General features: G+C 38.3%; 6 protein-coding genes across 9 annotated transcripts; 4 read left to right on the plus strand and 2 right to left on the minus strand.

The window, feature by feature from the left end:
- LOC108806348 (aspartyl protease family protein 1) lies at positions 1–5,141 on the plus strand. Of its 4 annotated transcripts, XM_018578440.2 has the most exons (14): positions 13–312; positions 721–798; positions 907–961; positions 1,209–1,331; positions 2,235–2,439; positions 2,528–2,666; positions 2,757–2,986; positions 3,309–3,530; positions 3,621–3,756; positions 4,021–4,100; positions 4,183–4,279; positions 4,609–4,672; positions 4,765–4,836; positions 4,911–5,141. In XM_018578440.2, exons 4-14 carry the CDS (start codon positions 1,295–1,297, stop codon positions 5,069–5,071), a joined length of 1,443 nt encoding a protein of 480 aa, XP_018433942.1. In that variant the 5' UTR covers positions 13–312; positions 721–798; positions 907–961; positions 1,209–1,294; the 3' UTR covers positions 5,072–5,141. The 4 variants fall into 4 exon arrangements, with proteins under 4 accessions (XP_018433941.1, XP_056843156.1, XP_018433940.1 ...); XM_018578439.2 differs by having other exon boundaries at positions 1–312; positions 721–808; positions 1,209–2,439; XM_056987176.1 differs by having other exon boundaries at positions 4–312; positions 1,209–2,439; positions 3,621–3,654.
- A 1,081-nt stretch (positions 5,142–6,222) lies between these two features.
- Positions 6,223–8,980, plus strand: LOC108809488 (aspartyl protease family protein 1). Its single transcript, XM_018581623.2, has 10 exons — positions 6,223–6,788; positions 6,865–7,006; positions 7,085–7,317; positions 7,397–7,627; positions 7,723–7,858; positions 7,946–8,019; positions 8,100–8,199; positions 8,292–8,358; positions 8,433–8,504; positions 8,580–8,980. Exons 1-10 carry the CDS (start codon positions 6,487–6,489, stop codon positions 8,846–8,848), a joined length of 1,626 nt encoding a protein of 541 aa, XP_018437125.1. The 5' UTR covers positions 6,223–6,486; the 3' UTR covers positions 8,849–8,980.
- Positions 8,981–11,350: 2,370 nt separating this feature from the next.
- LOC108810286 (putative RING-H2 finger protein ATL69) lies at positions 11,351–12,042 on the minus strand. The gene has a single exon (XM_018582406.2). The coding sequence runs from the start codon at positions 11,807–11,809 to the stop codon at positions 11,540–11,542; it is 270 nt and encodes an 89-aa protein (XP_018437908.1). The 5' UTR covers positions 11,810–12,042; the 3' UTR covers positions 11,351–11,539.
- Positions 12,043–12,900: 858 nt separating this feature from the next.
- LOC108806109 (pentatricopeptide repeat-containing protein At3g51320) lies at positions 12,901–15,104 on the plus strand. The gene has a single exon (XM_018578140.2). It carries the CDS (start codon positions 13,100–13,102, stop codon positions 14,690–14,692), a length of 1,593 nt encoding a protein of 530 aa, XP_018433642.1. The 5' UTR covers positions 12,901–13,099; the 3' UTR covers positions 14,693–15,104.
- Positions 15,105–15,397: 293 nt separating this feature from the next.
- Positions 15,398–20,233, plus strand: LOC108812076 (vacuolar protein sorting-associated protein 35C). Its single transcript, XM_018584229.2, has 21 exons — positions 15,398–15,570; positions 15,663–15,759; positions 15,842–15,965; positions 16,060–16,245; positions 16,320–16,407; positions 16,548–16,604; positions 16,705–16,794; positions 16,885–17,007; positions 17,117–17,251; positions 17,490–17,606; positions 17,732–17,971; positions 18,048–18,116; positions 18,246–18,335; positions 18,427–18,516; positions 18,697–18,783; positions 18,929–18,997; positions 19,080–19,160; positions 19,240–19,347; positions 19,430–19,533; positions 19,648–19,767; positions 19,885–20,233. Exons 1-21 carry the CDS (start codon positions 15,487–15,489, stop codon positions 20,096–20,098), a joined length of 2,373 nt encoding a protein of 790 aa, XP_018439731.1. The 5' UTR covers positions 15,398–15,486; the 3' UTR covers positions 20,099–20,233.
- Positions 20,234–20,317: 84 nt separating this feature from the next.
- Positions 20,318–21,960, minus strand: LOC108812080 (rac-like GTP-binding protein RHO1). The gene is made up of 6 exons (XM_018584234.2): positions 21,423–21,960; positions 21,236–21,323; positions 21,023–21,132; positions 20,870–20,933; positions 20,671–20,801; positions 20,318–20,581 (listed from the first exon to the last, which is right to left on the minus strand). The coding sequence occupies exons 1-6, from the start codon at positions 21,519–21,521 to the stop codon at positions 20,480–20,482; spliced, it is 594 nt and encodes a 197-aa protein (XP_018439736.1). The 5' UTR covers positions 21,522–21,960; the 3' UTR covers positions 20,318–20,479.
- Positions 21,961–22,254: the final 294 nt, after the last annotated feature.

Below are 22,254 nucleotides of genomic sequence, written 5' to 3' on the forward strand. Positions count from 1 at the left end.
GGAAAAAGAAAAGAAATTAGTGGGACGGACCTTAATTAAGAACCTTGTTGGGTCGTCCTAAGAGGTACGTGTCGCGTTTTAAGGAAGAGGCGAAGTCGTCTTCTCCCTTCTTCTCTGCTTCTCCGCCGATTGCAGGTTTGCGTGATTGAGCTTCGTCAGAGACGGCCAGCGATGATGGGTCAGAAAGAAACTGGTGGGTGACAGAGCAGAGGTCGATCATCAATAATCATCCTTCACAACTCCAAGTTCTTCTTTCTCCTCAAGATCCAAAGCTGCTCAAAGATCTCTGCCCTCAACTCTGATTAAGTCCTGGTAAAAAAAGTTTCAAAATTTTGATTTTATTCAAACATGTACTTCTTGAATATGCTTTCATCTAGTAGATAATTGATCTTTGAATTGAAAGTATCTTGCTTTCTCTGTTTTTGAGGTAAAGAATTTTAAAGATTTTTGATTTATGGTTTGGTATTATTTAGACAGAGAGTGGTGGAGTTTAGCTGAGTTTGTGTCTTGATATCTCTCTGGTCATAATAAGCATGTCGACAATGAAACAATCACTTGCTCACTTGAGCCAGTCCTTGAAGGCTCTTGAATCTCACCTCACTTTGATCAAAACCCATAACACCATTTCAGCTATCTTGGACTGTGTTCGTGCAACCGGTGCTACTAAAGTCGTCTTTAGTCACCTGAGGTTGATATGAAGTTACCCTTTCCTTGTTGTAGATCCTGTTTCGTTGGTTCGTGACCATACCGTGAAGGAGAAGCTTGTGGAACGTGGTGTCTCTGTGCAAAGCTACAACGGTGATCTATTGTAACATATCCTCATCGTTGTTTGTTGCAAAACGGATCATCTTTCGAACAGTCTTAATAAACCTTTTCCACTTATTCAACCCTTTATCTTGTCTGCAGGTTTATTACCCCACCAGCTCAGTATAGATCTCCACAAAGAGGATTTATGGCAAAGGTAAAATCATTCGTATTTATTGATCTGTTACCTTGCATTGGATCACCTCCATGGGATTGGTTTTGGTCAGTAAGCGTGAACTTGAATAGAGTGTATTTTACATCTGATCTTTAACGAACAGACCCAAATGCGCTTGGAAACTGATCCAATATGAATACCTATATAAGCATGTATAACTTATTTGCATTTCCGTAACAAAAAGATTTGAAGATTTCTTTGTTGATCTTGATATGCAAATACAATGCAGCAAAGGGAAAAGATAGAGCAGAAGCAAGCGCATATGGAGGAGGACAGAAGCAATGACCTCAGAGGCTGGACTCTCGGTTTGGAAACATGAAGGAAGCGAGAATGAGAAGGTTTGCAGACCAGGGTACGTACGTGAGTGACTAATAAGAAACTTATAAAATCCTACCAATAAACTCTATTTTTATGATTGTCCTTACCAAAATTTCTTAAGTACAAAGTAATAATAAAATATTTAAGGACTCAAATTTTGGGACAACCAGTAATGATGCTCTAATAAAAATATTTTAGACGATACAAAGAAAACTCTACAAAGAAAGTAAGTGATTTGCGCCTGAAAGTCATATGCGACACGTGGCATGAACTTGTCCCAAGTCAACGGTTTCTACGTCCTATACTTTTTCGATATTTGCATCCCTGTCCTCTTATCTTAATTTCCTTAGAAAATCACCCCTTTCTTTCCCTTATATGTTTTGACCTTTCATCGTTGCCATTTTGCCAAATGCGTGTTCGGCTGCACCTAACTCATGGAACCAACAAACACCCCTCCACGTCTCTTTTCACATATCCACCTATATATATTCTTGTGATTTCTTTTCTTGTTTTTTTGACATACTTGTGATTTCATTTTGTTTATTAAGGTCATAATCAAAAAGAGTATGATTTCATTATGATTTCATTGTATATGTTTTCGAGAATAATTAAACACGAGAGCTGATGTTATATAATTGAATGAAATATAAGAATTTTCGTTGGCAACATATTCCTTCATCAATGATTTTAAGAACTCGTTGACTAATACCAAGCACCAAGCAAAACGTTGATCTTTTCCCTCACATACCTTCACAAAAGAATAAAAATGTAGTAAAAGAAACTCAAGTTGCAAGAAGCAACATAATTGTTTCTTAATATAAACAGAAGTTAGAATTCACAGAGTAAGATAAAGATAGAAGAATGGTTTGGAGTAGTTGGAAGTTGAGATGGATATTGCAGTTTGGATTCTGCGTTATGAGTTTGGGATATGCTTCAGTTTCAGGATCATTCTCCTTTGAAATTCACCATAGATTCTCGGACCAGGTCAAGACCGTTCTTGGCGGCCATGGCTTGCCTGAAATGGGCACTCTTGAGTACTACGAGACCTTGGTTCACCGTGACCGAGGTCGCCGGCTAACCTCCAACAACAACCAGACGACTGTTTCTTTCTCTCAAGGCAACTCCACACAAGAAATCAGTTTGTATGATAATTCATCTGCGTTATTTCTTTCACTTTAGTACTTTATGTCGACCTTTGATTGTGTTTTTTTTTTTTTTGTTATTGATCAGTTTGCATTATGCGAATGTGACGGTAGGGACACCGGCTCAATGGTTCTTGGTGGCTTTAGACACGGGAAGTGATTTATTCTGGTTACCTTGTAATTGTAATTCCAGTTGCATACGGAGCATGGAGACCGACCAAGGCGAGGTAGCAAACAATGTATCTTGGAATGTTATTAATTATAACATTAATGTTCGATCAACGCTTAATTAGTCACACATATTTTTATATACTTAGAGGATAAAGCTCAACGTCTATGACCCAACTATATCAACATCAAGCTCAAAGGTTCCGTGCAATAGCACACTTTGTGCATTAAGAAACAGATGTGTTTCTCCTCTCAGCGATTGCCCTTACCAAATTCGATATCTCTCGCCTGGAAGCAGAAGCTCAGGTGTGTTAGTGGATGATGTGATCCACATGAGGACAGAAGAAGGAGAAGCCAGAGATGCTAGGATCACATTCGGGTTTGTAATCCCTTTCTACTTTGAAAATATATTACAAAGCGTCCATCTAGGCGGCAAATCAGTTATAACCAAAAGATTTTTCTAAAATACGTATATGCAGCGTTTAGGCTCCTGCCAAGGCACTGCTATTCTACAAAACTAATTACTGATAATTTTTGAACATTGATTACGTATGACAATATGTATTACTAATTCTCCAATCCAAGTAGCGCTTTCAAAATTTGACTAACATTCTTTATATATATACTACTTTCCCCTGTTATTTTAGAGGTGCGATAATTAACATCAATTAATACACAAAGTACTCAAATGGTGGCTGCAGATGTAGTGACTCCCAAGTAGGGTTGTTCGAAGAATCGGCTGTAAATGGAATAATGGGACTTGCAATAGCAAACATAGCGGTTCCAACCATGTTGGCCAAAGCTGGTGTGGCCTCAAACTCTTTCTCAATGTGTTTTGGTCTGAAAGGGAAAGGAACAATCAGTTTCGGAGACAAAGGCAGCTCAGACCAGCTTGAGACTCCATTGAGTGGCACTCTTTCTCCGTAAAACTCTACCCTTACACCTTTTTCTTCAATTTTGTTATTCAATAAGTAATCTGATATGTAACGTATATTAACATGTCTGGACACTAGGCCCTTATACGATGTGACCATCACCGAATTCAAGGTAGGAACTGTGACGGTCGAAACAGAATTCAACGCGATATTTGACTCTGGGACAGCGGTTACATGGCTGATCGAGCCTTACTACACTGCTGTTACCACAAACGTACCTACCTACCTACCTAACTATATTGCCTTCTCTTTGCCTACATTGTTTCTTTGCATTTTAGTTTATGTTTGCGTTTAGTGTACTTTCAAATGAACATTAACTATGTGCTGGTTTTAGAAAATGATTTTCTTAAAACAATTTATTTCTACATGTAAAATGCAAGAGTAAAATGTATAAATTTTGTTTGAAACAATCAAGACCTTATTTTACCAGAGCTTAATAATTGTATGTGTAGATACTGATTTGCGTTGTGTTGTGCAGTACCATCTTCAAGTAGCAGACAGGCGACTTCCGGCAAGAGTGAAGAGTCCCTTTGAGTTCTGCTACATTATTACATCAGCGTGCGTTATGACTTAATAAGAACACGTAGTGATGTATCTATTTTAAGGAATATTGATGCATGTGTGTTGTTTCTGTTCGCAGTACTGATGAAGAGAAGCTTCCTTCAATTAGCTTTAAGATGCAAGGAGGAGCTACGTATAATGTTTTCAGCCCTTTACTTGTCTTCGACACCTCCGATGTACGTATTCACATCTCTCATGATAATACATACAAGAAATAAGGGTATTGATAACAAAAGAGGATAATGTTCTTTACTTTTCTGCTATGGTTGATGCACGCCTTAGTTTTAGATAGCTTTTGTGAAAATGCAAATGCTATGTTTAGTTAGTCTGATTTTTATTCTGCAAACTCTTTTTATAAACGAATTATACATAGCACTTATCAATTTTGAAATGCTATGCATAACTAAGACGGGAATACTTATCTTCGACACCTCCTCTGATGTACCTATACACATCTCTCATGATAATATTTTCATAAATATCTGAATCTCCATTGTGTTTGCAGGGTGGAGAAGTCTATTGCTTGGCCGTCTTAAAGGAAGTTACTGCCGGTTTCAATATCATCGGACGTACGTTACTTTTCTTCTTTTCAACCAACATTATCTTCGTGTGCATTTTTACTTATCTCTAACCAAATATAAAATTTGTTTATCTCTGTTAGAAAACTTCATGACCAACTACAGAATCGTCCACGATCGTGAGAGAATGATCCTAGGATGGAAAGAATCTGAGTGTACTGTCCTAACTTCTTCTCGAAGAAATAAAAACTGTTAGCTCTTAACTAATTTTCTTCTTGAAACTTTTCAGGTAACGATAAAAATGGTTTCACGGGACCTACCGCTTCAGCAAACCCGCCATCGCTGCCACCAATGCCATCTCCAAGATTCAGAAACCCTTCTACGCGTTTGAACCCTCTAGCTACTTCTTCACTCCTCATCATTTGCTTCTTTTCTTTTGTATGTTTGTGAATATGAATTACATATACTACTGTGCAATTGGTAATATTATTTTCGGTTTATACCATCAGAGTGCAACTTATTTTTCAATTCCACCCACGGTGTTCTTTAATTCTCTTCTCTCTCCCCCTCCCCCTCCCCCGCACATTGTTCACTTTCAAGTTTCGTCCAAGTGGGATATTTTGAAAATAAACTATATTTTTGTCAAACGGTCACATTTGTATTTGGGAGCATGTTAGTATCCATTCCTCGCCCAAATTGTAAAATATTCAGAAGTATAATACTGGTTTAGTTTTAAAGTTCAACAAAACAAAGTTAAACAAATCTATTGAATTTAAGAACAATGTTCGAACTAGTCTAACTGCGACTCATAATGCATAATCTTTTTGTCTGCTGGTGAGCTTATTTTAGTTATGTTAAACTTGAAACAATTACGATTTATAAAATTTGTAAGACTTAAAAGATAATGATTTGGAAATCAAATAATCTAATATATATTTTGAATGGTTTGGAGACCAGATCATTTTTATATGTGAAGCTAATGTTTGATTTTAGTGTCTTCAGGACCCACTTTGCTTAGTTTATTGTATAATTCAAATTTAGTATGATGATAAAATTTGTAATAATCCACCACAAAATCCTTTTTTAAGCAGGTATATACTAACGATACCCTAATGGCAACGTGAGTGGGATTATCTTGTCTAGAAAGGTCAACTACAATGTTGTTTATTTATAATGCATTCTAAAAATAGCTTCGATTAGTGACATATAACATAAAATTTTAGTTATGATAAAACCATATGAGAAACTTTAGATTTATGTAAAGAGTTTCTTGTAGATTATAAGTCACTATTTTGTCAAAATAATAAATTGTAACATTTTGATGTATAAATTGTAACAACTTGATTGATTAATTGTAACATGTATCATATAAAAAAGATTATATATGATAATATAAAATATTCATTAAAATTTAATAAAAATATCTAGAGAAATCAGAAGTTATTGTATAATACTATGAAGTATAATATAATAGGAGGACGTAACTGAAAATAAGAAGAGTAAAGGGGCCTTTTCCGCAAAACGAAACCGTTGAGTCGTTATCTAAGCGCGCCTAATTTTCATGAGTTGGCCACCCTCAGCCACACATAGACTCTGCTCTCGTCAACATTCAGCTTCAGGGAAGAAAAGACGAAACAGTAAGAAGATAGTGGCTTACTACTACTTGGATTAAACAAGTATTATTACCTCCAACAACCAAATCAGCTTCTTTTTTTTTATCTCTGCTTGTCTGGAACAATACGAAAGAGTCAACCTTTTGACCTTATCAATCCCTCAACGTCCTTACAAATACATGATTCATCCCGCCGTATCACATTATCCGAAATAGGCAAAAGTAAAAAGATCAGGAAGTTTTTTAAAAAAACATGGCTTTAGCAAGCCATGCGTTTGTGGTATTGTCTGCGTTAGTGTTGTTGTCATGGGGACTGGAGAGATGCGAGGCTACTGGAAAGTTCAGCTTCGAAGTTCACCACATGTTCTCTGACGCTGTCAAGCAGAATCTTGGGTTTGACAATCTTGTCCCTGAAGAAGGAAGTTTGGAGTACTTCAAGGTCTTGGCTCAACGTGATCGCTTGACCAGAGGCCGAGGTCTTGCCTCCAACAACGAACACTCCCCTCTCACTTCCGCTGAAGGAAACCTCACGGTTTTCGTCAATTTCTTGGGATCGTAAGTAGTAACTTCTCTTGATTACTTATGGTATGAATGTATTGCCTTCATATGTTTTTTTTTTTTTTTTTTGCAGACTGCATTACGCAAATGTATCTGTGGGAACACCGGCTACTTGGTTCCTGGTGGCTTTAGACACAGGCAGCGATTTGTTCTGGTTGCCTTGCAATTGTGGTGTTACTTGCATCAGCGACTTGAAAGATGCTGGCTTTCCTGCGGTACTACTACTTTTTCCCTTTCTACAAGAAGTTTACACGTGTTTGATTTCAGGCTTATTTGTTTCTTCTTTGACACAGAGTGTACCGCTGAATCTATACAGTCCCAATACATCTTCTACAAGTTCAAGCATTAGTTGTAGTGACGATCGTTGTTTTGAATCCAGCCGGTGTTCTTCTCCTTCGAGTGTTTGTCCTTATCAGGTTTCTGAGTCTACCACCACAACCTCCACAGGGACATTGTTACAAGATGTGTTTCATCTCATCACAGAGGATGCGGATTTAAAGCCTGTGGAAGCTAACGTCACGCTTGGGTAAGTAAATTGCTCTGTTTTCTTCTTTAATGAGGCAACCAAGAACTGACTGACTCAAATTGTTTTTTTTGTGATGCAGTTGCGGTCAGAGACAGACAGGTCTGTTCCAGAACAGTCAAGCCGTGAACGGTGTTCTCGGGCTTGGTGTGAAGGACTATTCTCTTCCGAGCCTTCTTGCGAAAGCCAAACTCGCCGCAAACTCCTTCTCAATATGTTTCGGACGTGTCATTGGAGTTGTTGGAAGAATCAGTTTCGGAGACAAAGGCTACACAGACCAGTCCGAGACTCCTTTCGTATCTATTGAACCGAGGTACGTACAAACTCAATAACATATTACTACTATCTCCTATTTATTGATTACCCTTTTTCACAACATTCTTGATCCGAAAAAAAATGAAAAACTAGTACGGCGTATGGTGTGAACGTGACGGGACTATCAGTGGGGAAAACACCTGTTGGTCTTAGCATGTTTGCACAGTTCGACACTGGCTCGTCATATACACACTTAAAGGAGCCAGCATATGGTCTTTTTACCAAAGCTGTAAGTGCGTTTGCAACTTGCAAGCTTGTGTTTGTTACACCACATGACTTTAAGTGCATTCATTCATTTACCCTTTTTGTTTTGTAGTTTAACAGTCGTGCCTTTGACATTCGACGACCGTCCGATCCTCAGTTTCCGTTTGAGTTCTGTTACGACTTGAGGTCATGAGAAGTACTAGCTAAGTTTACTTTTTGTATACGATGGTCTGAAATTCTGATGCTTTTCCCTATTTTACATGCAGTCCAAACGCTACAAACATTACTTTCCCACCAATAGATATGACTTTTGAAGGAGGATCAGTAATGAGAATCAAGAATCCTTTTGTCACAATACAGACTGAGGCATGACAATTGGTGTTTAATTTTTTTATTTTTACTTTTTGGATCTTGTATTAGCGTATCTATTTACATTGTCTGTATTTGGTTTTGAACAGGGAGGGGGTAAGATGTACTGCTTGAGTATTCTGAAGATCGAAGATCTTAGACCTAACATCATTGGACGTGAGTGTCTCAAATAATAATAATACAAATTTAAATGTATATGCTTTGATTCTGAGAGTATGCGTGGAATGCAGAGAATTTGATGTCTGGATACCGTATTGTATTCGACCGGGAGAGGATGGTTTTGGGTTGGAAGCGGTCTAATTGTAAGTGACTAAAATGAGTGTACATATCTAGGAAGTAAGAACTGCTAACTAATGAAGTGTTGATGATGATGTCAGGTTTTGAGGATGAAAGCTTAACATCTACTCCACCAGCAGATTTTGGAAATCCTTCACCACCACAACCAGAGTCTGAAGCTCCTTCACCATCCATAGAATCCAATCCACTACTTCGTTCTCCTCCTCCTCCTTTGGTTTTTACTACTACGCCTCCCCCAACTAACCCTCGTGACTCCGCCGAAAGTCCTGGCTCAAGTGGTGCAGCCAATGTCATCCCTCTTGCATCTCAGCTCCTGCTTTTGCTATCTCTTTTGGCCTACTTCTTCTGATTCATATAAAAGGCATTGGGTTTTGTGTTTGGTTTGACCATTTAATGTTTCATTTAATAAGAATCTTTGTTTGATGAGCAGAAGCAATGTTCATTGGTTTGAGAATTGTAATATTATCATGTCTCCCTGTTACAGCAATGTATTTTTTTTTGTTATATTGATGTTTTGGACATGTCAAGTGGCTGGGGCAAATGCAGGAAGGAGATACATTGTCAAACATGTTTTAGGGGTGAGAATTAGCAAATCAAAGAAGAGTTAAGGGATCATTTTTTTCATGTAAAACTTAGAAGAAGACGTCAACAACAATGTTATCTATAATGCTTTCCACAATAGCAGGAGTTAGGTGAAAATTTGTTTCGTTGATTAGAGAATACTATAATAGTAATAATGCTTTCCACAATAGCAGGAGTTAGGTGAAAATTTGTTTTGTTGATTAGAGAATACTATAATAGTAGGAAGTTGTAGGTGCAAAATAAGAAGAGTAGAGGCGCTATTTCGGCAAAAAGAAAGCGTTGACTTTATTTCAGAAGTCCGCCACCCCTCTTCCCATGTCAGAGAGGAAGCAGCAAAATAGTGGCTTACTACTACTATTTAAATTTTAAACTAGTATATAGAGTCAAGTCAGCTCTCTCTCTCTCTCTCTCTCTCTCTCTCTCTCTCTCTCTCTCTCTCTCTCTCTCTCTCTCTCTCTCTCTCTCTCTCTCTCTCTCTCTCTCTCTCTCTCTCTCTCTCTCTCTCCTTGTTGTCTGGAATAAAATGCGAACCACTCAAGCTTTTGAGTTTTGACCTTATACGAGTTAATTAAACCTTCCATCTCATATCAGATTCTATGCAATATAGCTCGAACAGTCAAATCTCATATTTTCTTTGATTTTGCTACAAATATGTTGTAAACTAAAACGCACATCATGATAGATGCATTTGTCAAAAACATGTTCTTTCCTTAGCAAAAAAAGTTAACAAATCAAACCACATCAAGTGCTGATTACCCAAAACTGGTCCTAGTTTGTACTTTGTAGACTTTTAAAATACTTTTTTTTGGCAAATTGAAAAAATAAGAGTCAAAATCATTTACCTTCCATAATTGTATTCACTTGATTTCTCTGCAGGTTCATTGTTTTGCATGTTACTACATTTTACAATTTAAACTTCTACCAACGCCTCTTTTTTTTTTTGAAACACAAACTTCCATTACTTCAAATTCAAGGACTACATGAGGGAATTAAACATCCTCTTGAAAACAATTCACAAACTACAAAAGTCAATAGAAACAAGCATGATAAATCTTCATATGAAGTTGACAGCGAATTCAACACCAAGTTTGAATGCGTCGATAAAGCTTCCACGACAAAATCGGACAGCCAAGAGATAGTCACAAGTGACGTTGAGAGACAGTCCTTACCAACGAGAAAAATCGGAATGATCTCGATTGCACCTTCAGGCTCCGTATAGACCGCTCCACAAGGTAACAAACCGGTGAGTAAACTGAAACTAAAGCTCGGAGAAGAATCCGAGAAGTTTTCTCCATTCGTAGAAAAGAGACATGGTAGTGAAGTACTCTCCACAATCAAGGAACATGACCTTATTAGCTTTTGATGGCTCAGAACTGAACGCCGGAGTGGATTCCCACCTACATCGGACACCCGATTCACAAATAGATAGCTCAAAGTTGGACGCCGGAGTGGATTCCCACCTACATTGGACGCCAGCTTCACAAACAAACAGCTCAAAGATGGACGCCGGAGTGGATTCCCACCTACAGCGGACGCCCGAGTGGATTCCCACCTACCAACGCCTCTTTGATGTTTAGACTAGCACCTAAGCAGATTTTTGATCTTGTTTTTCAACATGTTAGCTTACCAAGCATATCCCTTATTTGCTGCTACTTCATCTTTCAGTAGTATGGTATCATCCCTGTTGATGCAGAAGCTGAGCACTAATGTACCATAAAGCAGAAAATGTTGATGAGGCCACTAACTTTTACTGCCACTTACACTCGATACATAAAGCAGAGACATGTTGCCTGTTGGGATCTAACTTTGTGTACCGTTCGAGGTAGGTAACAGTGCACAAGTTGATACTTGATGGGTTAATTTCAAAACCACCATCCTGTTTTTCCAATTATTATTCCTTATAGAAGAACCACATTAAATCCTGTGAAGCTGAGGAAATAATGCTTGTTCTGTGTGTTTTCTATTGCATGTTGAATCTATAATGCGACAATTATGTGATTGACACAACGCACAAGTATATATGGTGATGTGATCACATGGATACAGCCCTTATCCTGCTGGAGCAGGGGATATTCAGAACATAACACCAACAGGAAGTTGATATCTGGAATCACCAGAGCATGAAACCAATACTAGCTTCCCTTACTTTATCATATGTTTTTTTTGGCTATTGTGAGAGGAGGTAAGAGGCAAATTGTCTATCTAGACTGTGTTACAATTGGTTTGATTATTTTTTTGTTTTCTGAGAGAATCGCAAAGGAACCGTGTTTGCATAAGCAATAGAATAACATGGTCGAAGCTTTGTTTGGTATCTTTTTTTACAGAAAGGGGATCAAACATTCTTATACATTCCCCTCTTGAAAGCAAAAAAAAAAAAACTAGTACTACAAGAGAGTTTATAGCAACAATACAGGAGAAAAGGGTGTTTTGTTTGATCCCCATAAAAGCAGGAATACAATCAGAAATGAAAAGAAGAGAACCAGAGGAACAATTCATCGGTGAGGAGGATGGTAGCAGGTGAAAACCGGCAGAGTGGACAGCAAATCTTGCGGCTGACATCGAACCACGTGTCAACGCAGAGACTATGAAACTCATGGGAACAAGGCAAGGACTTGATCACATCCTCTTCCTCCATTCTCATCAAACACACACTGCAACACTCCTTTTCTCTCCTTCCTCCCTGCACTACTCTTGGGTACAGCAAAGCCAGCCACTTGTCAAGACCCATCTTCGTTTTGGATTCTCTCCACCTTCGTGTGATCAATTTATGTGTGTCGTGAGAGAAGAACAAAAACAAGGAGGTTGGTCACTGTTGCGTGATGTGCAATGCCTATCCTCTTTTATGGATTAAAATGTACGTTAGAAACACCTTTTCTCTATGTTCACACACCAACACCAAGACCCTTACTTCTCACCTTCTTTTGTTATATATCCTTTAATCTCCTTTCTCTCTACGTATCCCCTTTTCTTTATTCCTTATGCATGCAAACCACATTCTAAAATCCAGTTAAAACAATCGATTAGGTTTATATAAACATGTGTGTGTATCTGGATTTCTAACAAAAGACACATCTAGATAAAGATTATAAGGAGATGATTTAGGATATCTTAATTTTGTGTTTAAAAATAGATGGTATGTCTGTAATGTGATTTGTAACTCGATCTTAACTAAAGTTAGGTCGTGAGGTGCCTTATCCCAATCACACCGTTTTTTTAAGTTCCCTTTTATCTTCTTTTCAAACAAAAAAAGTTTCATAAATATGCTCCTGAATATGTTATTTTCTCCGTGTGTTCTGTTTCTGGTTAGATTTGGATAGTTTTTTTTCGGTTTTCGGTTTTCAGTTTTCAGTTTAATTTAGTTCTCTATTCTGGTAACAAAATTAAAAATATATGAATATTTTGTAATAACTCAAATAAAAAAAGGTTATTCGGGTTTTTTGAATAATCTAACCAGATAGTTAAACAGTTTCAGATAATTTAGATAAAAAAGTAACTGTGTTTTAGATAGTATAATTTATAATTTTAAATATATATGTTTATAAATGATAATTTCAGATATTTAGTTATTTTAAATATGTTTTTTTTTTGAAACTAGTTATTTTAAATATTTTATATATAGTATTTGAGTATTTATTTGATTGTTTGTTCTGTTACGATATAATAAGAAAACATAAACAGTTAAGATTTTTAATAAATTTCGGTCTAATTTGGTATTGATTTTGGTTATTTCGGTTTGGTGCCTGGTTCCCTCTAAACTGTTTGATATCCAACACTCCTCTTTGGCATGATCTGACTTGGTTAGGAAAACTGGTATCCTCTTTCTCTATCAGCGGATTTGATTTCTCTAAGGTTTTTTTCTTCTACACTGAGCGATTGATTTCTCCTTCCATCGCCGCCTACCTTCTCCTTTTGCATCTGTAATCCGTTGACAGTCCCAACACAGATATGATCCTTGGTTAATGGCGAGTCCCGAATCCACCCCTCACTCAACTCCTCTAAGAACCCAAGCTGGAGATGAATGGCAAAAGCTTCTTCTATTCGCCAATTCGTCACATCCAACAACAGATCTAACACCAACTCCCCCTCCCCCGTTCTCGGCCTTCTCAAAAGCTTCAAACTCCTCGACGAATCGAGCTCCGTCGAGCACCTCTTCCAAGTCCACGCCAGGCTCGTCACCTCCGGAAACTTCTGGGATTCCTCTTGGGCCATCCGATTGCTGAAGTCTTCCTCGCGTTTCCGAGACGCTACCAGCTACACCGTTTCGGTATTCCGAAGCATCGGAAAGCTCTGCAACGCGAATGCTGTGTTCAAGGCGTACTGGGTCTCTTCTGCTCCTCATAAAGCGTTGAGCTTTTACTTCGATGTGGTCAGATGCGGGTTTGTTCCTGACTCCTACACCTTCGTCTCCTTGTTGGGTTGTATCGGGAAGATTGATTCCGGTAGAATGTGTCACGGGCAGTCGATTAAGCGTGGGTGCGATCGAGTTTTGGCTGTTCAGAACTCGTTGATGAATATGTATGCTTGTTGTGGTGCGTTGGATCTTGCGAAGAAGGTGTTTGTTGAAATGCCCAAGAGAGATGTTGTGTCGTGGAACTCGTTGATTGCTGGGGAGGTGAGAGGGGGTGATGTTTGCTCTGCTCGCAAGCTGTTCGACGAAATGCCTGAGAGAAATATGGTTTCTTGGAATATCATGATCGGTGCTTATCTGGGTGCTAACAACCCCGGAGTTTCGATTAGTTTGTTCCGTGAGATGGTCGGATCAGGGTTTCGAGGGAGTGAGGGTACGTTGGTTTTGTTACTGAAAGCTTGTGGTAGGTCAGCTAGGCTTAAGGAAGGTAGGTCGGTTCATGCTTCTTTGATAAGAAGCTTGGTGAATTCGAACGTGGTTGTTGATACAGCTCTTGTTGACATGTATGGAAAGTGCAAGGAAGTAGAGTTAGCACGTAGGATATTCGACGGTGTATCCCGTAGGAACAGAGTTACGTGGAATGTGATGATATTGGCACATTGTCTTCACGGGAATCCTGAAGATGGGTTTGAATTATTTGAAGCCATGATCAATGGTGAGCTCATTCCCGACGAAGTAACTTTTGTTGGTGTTCTCTGCGGTTGTGCTAGATCCGGGCTTCTTTCACAAGGAAAAAGTTACTATGCTCTGATGGTTGAAGAGTTCCACATCAAACCCAACTTTGGACACCTATGGTGCATGGCTAATCTTTACTCCAGCGCCGGGTTCCCTGAAGAAGCAGAGGAAATTCTAAAGAACTTACCAGAGGAAGATGTGACGCCAGAATCTACAAAATGGGCTAACTTGCTCAGCTCTACACGTTTCACAGGAAACCCAGCCCTAGGGGAGAGCATTGCCAAGTCCCTGATAGAAAAAGATCCCCTGAACTACAAGTATTACCATTTGCTGATGAACGTTTACAGTGTTGCGGGCCGGTGGGAGGATGTTGATAGAGTGAGAGAGGTAGTGAAGGAGAAGAAAATAGGACGAGTACCCGGGTGTGGCCTTGTAGACTTGAAAGAGATAGTCCATGGCCTGAGACTTGAGGTGGACAAGGTGATTGCTGAGACTAGTGTAGACGAAAATGTTACAGTCATGTACTGACATAATAAGCTAATCCCCAACTCCAAGCATACACCGTTGCTCCTTTGCCAGATCCAGGCTATGAAGTCATAATTGGAGGTTGTTAGGAATCCGCATGAATTGCTGTTTTTGCAGACAAGAGTAGAATAGAAAACAAGAGAAATAATGGTCTCTTAATTATACTTGATCCTGTTTTATTTATTTTTGTTCCTTTTTCGGGGTCAGAATACCAGTTCTCAAAAGCTCTCTATAACACCGATCATTGTATGGGAGGACATGTGAGGAGCAAAAAAGAGTGATGTGGATTTACATGAGAAAATTGATTTTTTTTTCCAACTTTTGAATCAGTGAATGAAACTATATATTTTGATGGTATATATTCCCTCTTGTTTTTTCTGAACAAAAAATAATAATACCTCTTGTTTTTAACCTATAGTTTCTTTTAGTTTTACACATTAATAAAATTTAATTACTTTAATTTAAGAGACAATTTGCTGAATATACATAATTTAATTATATATCATTATTTAAAATTATTGATCATTATTTTATCAACTGTTCTCAATAATTTTAAAATTATTATTAACAACTACTAGTAATTTAATAATTTTACAGAAAATATTCAAATATAAAACATGTATCATGTATGCATATGAATTATGAAGAGTTGATCACATATTAATTGTCATTATGTAACTAAATTAAAAAGTGTTTGGCAAATGGATGAAGATGAAGAGAGAACAAATAAATGCGGAGAGACTTGTACATTGGGTCAAAATCGAGACTCATCTCTGTAAAGCTACAACTGAAACAGAATGATCGCCGACGACGATGAGAAGTGGCTCGCTGCCGCCACATCCGCCGTTAAGCAAAATGCTTTCTACATGCAGCGCGCGATCGTATATATCTTCTCCTCTCCTCTCTTCTTCTCCACTCAATTTTCGAATCGGAACACCCTAACCCTCCGGATCCGTTTTTTTTTTGTTCGCAGGACTCCAACAATCTCAAAGACGCGCTTAAGTTCTCTGCTCAGATGCTCGGCGAGCTTCGCACTTCCAAGCTTTCTCCTCACAAATACTACGAACTCTGTGAGTATCGCTCGCTTATCTTCTTTTTTATTTTCGAATTTGGGAGATAAAATAAAACTATTGTGCGATCCGATTTGATCAGATATTCGAGCTTCTGATGAGCTGAGGAGTTTGGAGATGTTCTTTAGGGATGAGACGGCGCGTGGTTGCTCCATTGCTGAGCTTTACGAGCTTGTGCAGCACGCCGGTAACATTTTGCCAAGATTGTAAGCTGATTGCATCTCATTGTTATATACATTGTCCTTTTGACTTGCCTGATTTTTGAATGGTTAAATAATAATAATCAATTTGGATTTTCAGGTATCTTCTATGTACCATAGGATCTGTATATATCAAATCCAAGGATGTCACTGCTAAGGATATTTTAAAGGATCTTGTTGAAATGTGCCGAGCTGTTCAACATCCCTTGCGTGGTCTCTTCTTGAGAAGTTACCTTGCTCAAGTCACTAGGGATAAGTTGCCTAGCATTGGTTCTGAGTTGGAAGGGTAAAAGGCCTCACGACTTAGTTCTCTTTCAACCTGCTGCTGTTAGATGATTTTTTTCTGCTAATTATCTCCAGAGATGCTGAAACACACATGGATGCTTTAGAGTTCGTGCTTCAGAATTTTACTGAGATGAACAAACTATGGGTCCGAATGCAACATCAGGTTATTTTTTCTTTCCCTCAGATTCAGCGTTGTATGTACTGAACATGGTTCCAATGTCTGATCATGCTGTTGTCTAGTGTCTACTCTTTCTGAATTTTCCCTACGGAACTGAATCTGAGTTGAGGCTTTCTTGTATCTAGGGACCTGCTCGGGAGAAGGAGAAACGGGAGAAAGAAAGGAATGAACTACGTGATCTTGTGAGGACATTAACTTGTAGCTGAATAGTTTCTCATGTAGAGATTTTCGAGTAATGGTTCTTAACTAGTTTCTGAAGTTCTTCTCTTGACTGCTGATTAGGTTGGAAAGAACCTTCATATACTGGGTCAGTTGGAAGGCGTTGACCTTGTTGTCTACAGAGATACTGTTCTTCCTAGAATACTGGAGCAGGTCTGGTTTTCTCTTTCTTTGGATAGGTTCAGCATCCAAGTTTCCGTCTACTTGTCGGTGGAAATGAATCATGCATCACTCTTGTAATAGGTTGTCAACTGCAAGGATGAGCTTGCACAGTGCTATTTAATGGATTGCATTATTCAAGTTTTTCCTGATGACTTTCACCTTCAAACTCTCGATGTATTATTGGGTGCTTGTCCGCAACTTCAGGTACTTCTTATAAACCTACCCTTTCTTCTTTATAAACTTTATTTTCCTTCTAAATAAACTTTATCACATCAGAGCATCTTTCCTCTGTTTTCCTCTTTGTGTTTTTCAGCCGTCTGTTGATATCAAGACAGTCCTTTCGGGTTTAATGGAAAGGCTTTCGAACTACGCTGCATCTAGTGTGGAAGCATTGCCTAATTTCTTGCAAGTAGATGCCTTTTCAAAGTTGAATCATGCCATTGGGAAGGTAAAATCCTGCATCTAATCATGAAGTTGAAGGAACTTAACTCTAAAATTTAAGTTTATCATGCGGGCGGCTAGTATTAGAGAGCAGCTAAAAAATCTAGCTTTACCACCGTGGTATTGTCATGAACTTTTAGCTCTTATATAGTGTTTTTTCCTAGTTCCCTCTTCTTTTATCACACTGATAATCTCTTTATGGTTTCATAAGCAGTTGACTGAGTCTTATCTTATATATGATTCAGGTTGTAGAGGCACAGGTGGACTTGCCAGCCTCAGCATCTGTAACATTATATTTGTTTCTTCTGAAATTCACTCTCCATGTCCATTCCGATCGTCTAGACTATGTGGACCAAGTTTTGGTATAAAACCTTCCGAGCATGTATAAGCGTGTTAAGTTTATTAAAAATTACGTTTTGTGTCTATTTGATCAGGTCTTCAAGTTGCTAATACGCATCGTTGTCTCCCTTTTCAAAATTTTCATTAGGGATCTTGTGTTAGCCAACTATCTGCCACAGGAAAACTTTGTGATGACAAGGCATCAAAACAGATCGTTGCGTTTCTTAGCGCTCCATTGGAGAAATATAATGATGTGGTAACTATTTTGAAGCTTACCAACTATCCTCGAGTAATGGAATACCTTGACCACGATAAAAACAAAGCAGTGGCAGTTATTATAATTCAGAGCATTTTGAAAAATGATACTCGCATTGCAACTGCTGATGAGGTGTGCTTTTCTCTTGGTTTAGCTTCTTCTTTTAGCATTCTCTATTGATGTGACGTTTCTTTATTGCGTGTTGCAGGTTGACGCATTGTTTGAACTGATAAAGGGACTTATCAAGGATTTTGACGGGCTAACTGATAATGATGAGGTACTAAATCATTTTTTGTCAATCCTTATTGTATTCGTGTTCATAATATTCTAGCACTTGAAAGGGAAATTTTTCTTTCGATAACTTACCTGTTCTTGTGCCTGACACGGTTTCTATGCTGAGTTCTAGATTGATGAAGAAGATTTCCAGGAAGAGCAGAACTTTGTTGCACGGTTGGTTCACTTTCTCTACAATGATGATCCAGAAGAAATGTCTAAGGTTTGTTTATATATATTATACATTGCTATACATCAGAGGCGCTATCAATTGGATCTTGTCTGCAATTCCTAATTCATATACCCAACTACAGATAATTTTCAGAGTAAGGAAGCACATCTTGACTGGAGGACCTAAGCGTCTACCTCTTACGATACCACCCCTTGTCTTTTCCGCTCTAAAGGTTTGTCTTTCTTTATGTGATCAGTTATTCACTCTATTCTCCAACTGGGGAAAAAATATTAAGTTCTGTCTACATTTGGAAGGAGTTGTGTGTCCTTCCTTTTTTTTTCAAGAGGCATTAAATTTGAATTTTTATGTATGTACATGAGTTCTCTTGAGTTGATATGATATACTTGCGCAGTTAATTCGAAGAATGCGAGGTGGAGATGAAAACCCATTTGGAGATGACACGTCAACACCACAGAAAATTCTACAGCTCTTAACTGAGGTCAGTGTATGTACATACATCTTGATTGTTAGAAAAGAGTGAGGGAGGTTTAATTGTCTCGCGAGCTTCGGTGGCGTTGTCCCAGTGAAACCCAGTTGTTTTTTTCTCTGGAAGAATGATATGAGTAAGCTCAAATTTTTTTCAGACCGTGGAAGTTCTATCTGATGTCTCGGCATCTGAGTTGGCATTACGACTCTACTTGCAATGTGCTCAGGTATATGATCGTTTAGTTTATGATCACCCCGTATCAAAACCTTCAGATATAGTGATGAGCTGAAAGTGTTTTGAATCCCCAGGCAGCAAATGACTGTGAATTAGAAACAGTTGCATATGAGTTCTTCACAAAGGCATACCTTCTGTATGAAGAAGAAATTTCAGTAAGTGAATTTCTTACGAGGATACAAGCATTTCTTTAAGAAAGACCTTGACATGGGCCTTAAATTTTGGGTGTTGTAGGATTCAAAGGCACAAGTAACAGCACTACGTTTAATAATAGGGACACTCCAGCGGATGCGTGTATTTAATGCTGAGAACAGAGAGATTTTGACTCACAAGGCGACAGGGGTATCTTTCCTTACATTCCAGTTGACTTATTGAGTGTTACATTCAATAATAACAACGATAAAATTATATTTCATTGTTTTAGTACTCTGCAAAACTACTTAAGAAGCCAGATCAGTGTAGAGCTGTTTACGAGTGTGCGCATCTTTACTGGGCTGAAGAAGGCGAGAACCTAAAAGATGGAGAGAGGTATGCAACATATGAAACACTAAATCTTGATGTTAAGATTGGGAAGTAGACAATTATGAAGGGGGCATTTATGTTCGGAGACTAACTAATATGAAGTTTATGAAATGAGAACAGGGTTGTCCATTGTCTGAAGAGATCACAAAAAATTGCAGATGCGGTTCAACAAATGTCCAACAAATCCCGTGGTGCCAGTAGCACCGGGTCTGTGTCTCTGTATGTCGAACTGCTGAACAAGTAAGTTACGTTACTCCGTATAAGTTGCACTTGCACCTGCTTGGTACATACACTGCAAAATGCTAGCAATTGAACATTGTTGCCAAAGCTTTCTCTTAATTGAGTGAAAAAATGCAGGTATCTCTACTTCTTGGAGAAAGGATATCCACAAGTAACAGGCGAAACAATCCAGAGTTTAGCTGAATTAATCAGAGGCGAGACGAAGAAAGCTGAGTCAGGCGCAGGGTCATTCATAACCAGCACTCTGCGTTACATGGAGTTTCAGAGACAACAGGAGGATGGTGGCATGAATGAGAAATACCAGAAAATCAAGATGGAATGGTTTGAGTGATCACTCTTTTCTTCTGCATTATTTTAGACTCATAATGAATAGTCATGGCCTCTTGTCTCGTTGGAGAACAATGAAAGAGTAACAAAACTTGTATCATCACTTTTCCTTTCCCAGATCTATAAATATGTTTGCTGAGTTTGAAACATGCGCAGAGGGGATACACATTTCAATTTTTCATGTTGGAATTAAAACTGGTTCATAACATGGATTGATATTGAAGACGCAAAAGATGCTCTGATTCGAATAAACTCGATTTAATAATATTAAGAATCAAAAGAAAAGACCAAAACCAAACTTGGTGGTCTGTCCATTAACTCATTGATGAAATGTTACCAAAACCACAAATAAATAAAAAACAGAGCTTTTCCAATCATATCATCATCATAGGATGGAGCATGCCTTCTGCGCTTTGCTCTTCTTCTTCTTTTGCTTCGGAGGTTGCAAGACCACTCGTATGGCTGCGTCAAACACCGCTTTCACATTCTGCATTCAAACATAATTATTTGACAGTCACATTAACATTAGAAATGGGTTGTAATAGTAACAACAAAATAAATGTTAGTCATGTGTACCTCTTGAGATTTGGAACTGCATTCGACGTAAGTAGGTGCATCTATTAGCTTCCTCAGCTCCTCTCCCTGAGCAGTAGTAATTGGGACAGCACCAGGATGGTCGACGAAGAACTGCTTATCATCTCGAAGATCTAGAGAGTAGCAGCTAGTCAGCAACAACAACACTCGTGAGAGATGAAGCAAAGAATGAAAATCTCACCAAGCTTTGATCCAACGAGGATGATGGGGACACCAGGCGCGTAATGTTTCAGCTCAGGGATCCACTGCAACCACACAAATTGTGAAACTTTGTGTGAGAAAAGCACACCTCATCACCAATAAAAACAAGATTTTGATGGATTTATTGTTTAACCTTTTTGGAGACATTTTCATAACTGGCTTTACTGATAAGAGAGAAGGCCAATATGAAAACATCTGCTCCACGGTAACTCAGTGGTCTTAATCTATTGTAATCCTCTTGCCCTGTTTTTCATAATACCCAAAAATTCAAAAATCTCAGATCCAAAAGCACACAAACTCAAAACTTCAAAATAAAATTATAAAACAAAAGTTATAAATGAAGAACCTGCAGTATCCCACAATCCAAGATTAACGGTGGCTCCATTGACCACCACATTTGCACTGAAATTATCGAAAACGGTGGGCACATAGTCCTGTATGATTACAAACCATTAACACAAATGAGATATTGTTATACAGATATTAAAAAGGAACAAAAGAGCATGAGAGGTAAAAAAAAAAGTAGACAGAACCGTAGGGAAAGTGTTGCTTGTGTAAGAGATCAACAAACATGTTTTTCCGACAGCTCCATCACCAACCGTCACACATTTTACAAATCTCGATGCGCTCATTTTCTCCCTCTTTTTCTGGGAAAGATTATTGAACAGAAAAAAAAAAAAGCACAAAGATTCAGCCTAAGGAAAAGCCTTGAGAATCTGAGATCCTTCTGTTAAGCTTCTTCTTCTTCTTCTGGATGCTCAAATTGAATCGAACATCTGGGAATCAGAAGGAACGGACTTTGTCCCAGAAAGATGGGTAGTTTGAGACAGAAAAGAAAACGAACAGTTAGTTAGTTAGTTAGCTTTGGCCGGGAAAAATGGCGTTGAAACGTTCTCTCTCTCTTTTATTTCCGACTAATGTGGATTTTTCCTCTTTTAATAGCTCTTTCAACAAAAACAAAACACCAAATTAGAGGAGGAGTTGTCGTTTTCTACCCTCCCAATCTCAATCTCAAAATCTTTTTTTTATAACGAATCCATTTCTTTCTTTAGTACTACAAATCATGACAGTGTGTTTGGTTAGCATCATTAATCTTTCTTCCCTTTTTAAGCAATGCCCTAACTAACAAACAATCTGTCCTTTATCAAAAAAGAAAAAAACAATCTGTCCAAAACTAATTAACTAGTAGGTAGGTAGGTTGATAATTACACACGCATTGTCACAATGACTCAACATAACCACCATTTGGCACAACTTGCATTGGGACTTTCTTGTTCTCTAACGAGAATAAATGGGGCACTAATGTGAATAAGTAAGACTTTGAGGTTTTGTCGAAACATTAGTTGAAAATGGGAGAGCAGTAAC

This window comes from Raphanus sativus, chromosome 6, assembly GCF_000801105.2.
Source record: "Raphanus sativus cultivar WK10039 chromosome 6, ASM80110v3, whole genome shotgun sequence".
NCBI classification, from domain to species: domain Eukaryota; kingdom Viridiplantae; phylum Streptophyta; class Magnoliopsida; order Brassicales; family Brassicaceae; genus Raphanus; species Raphanus sativus.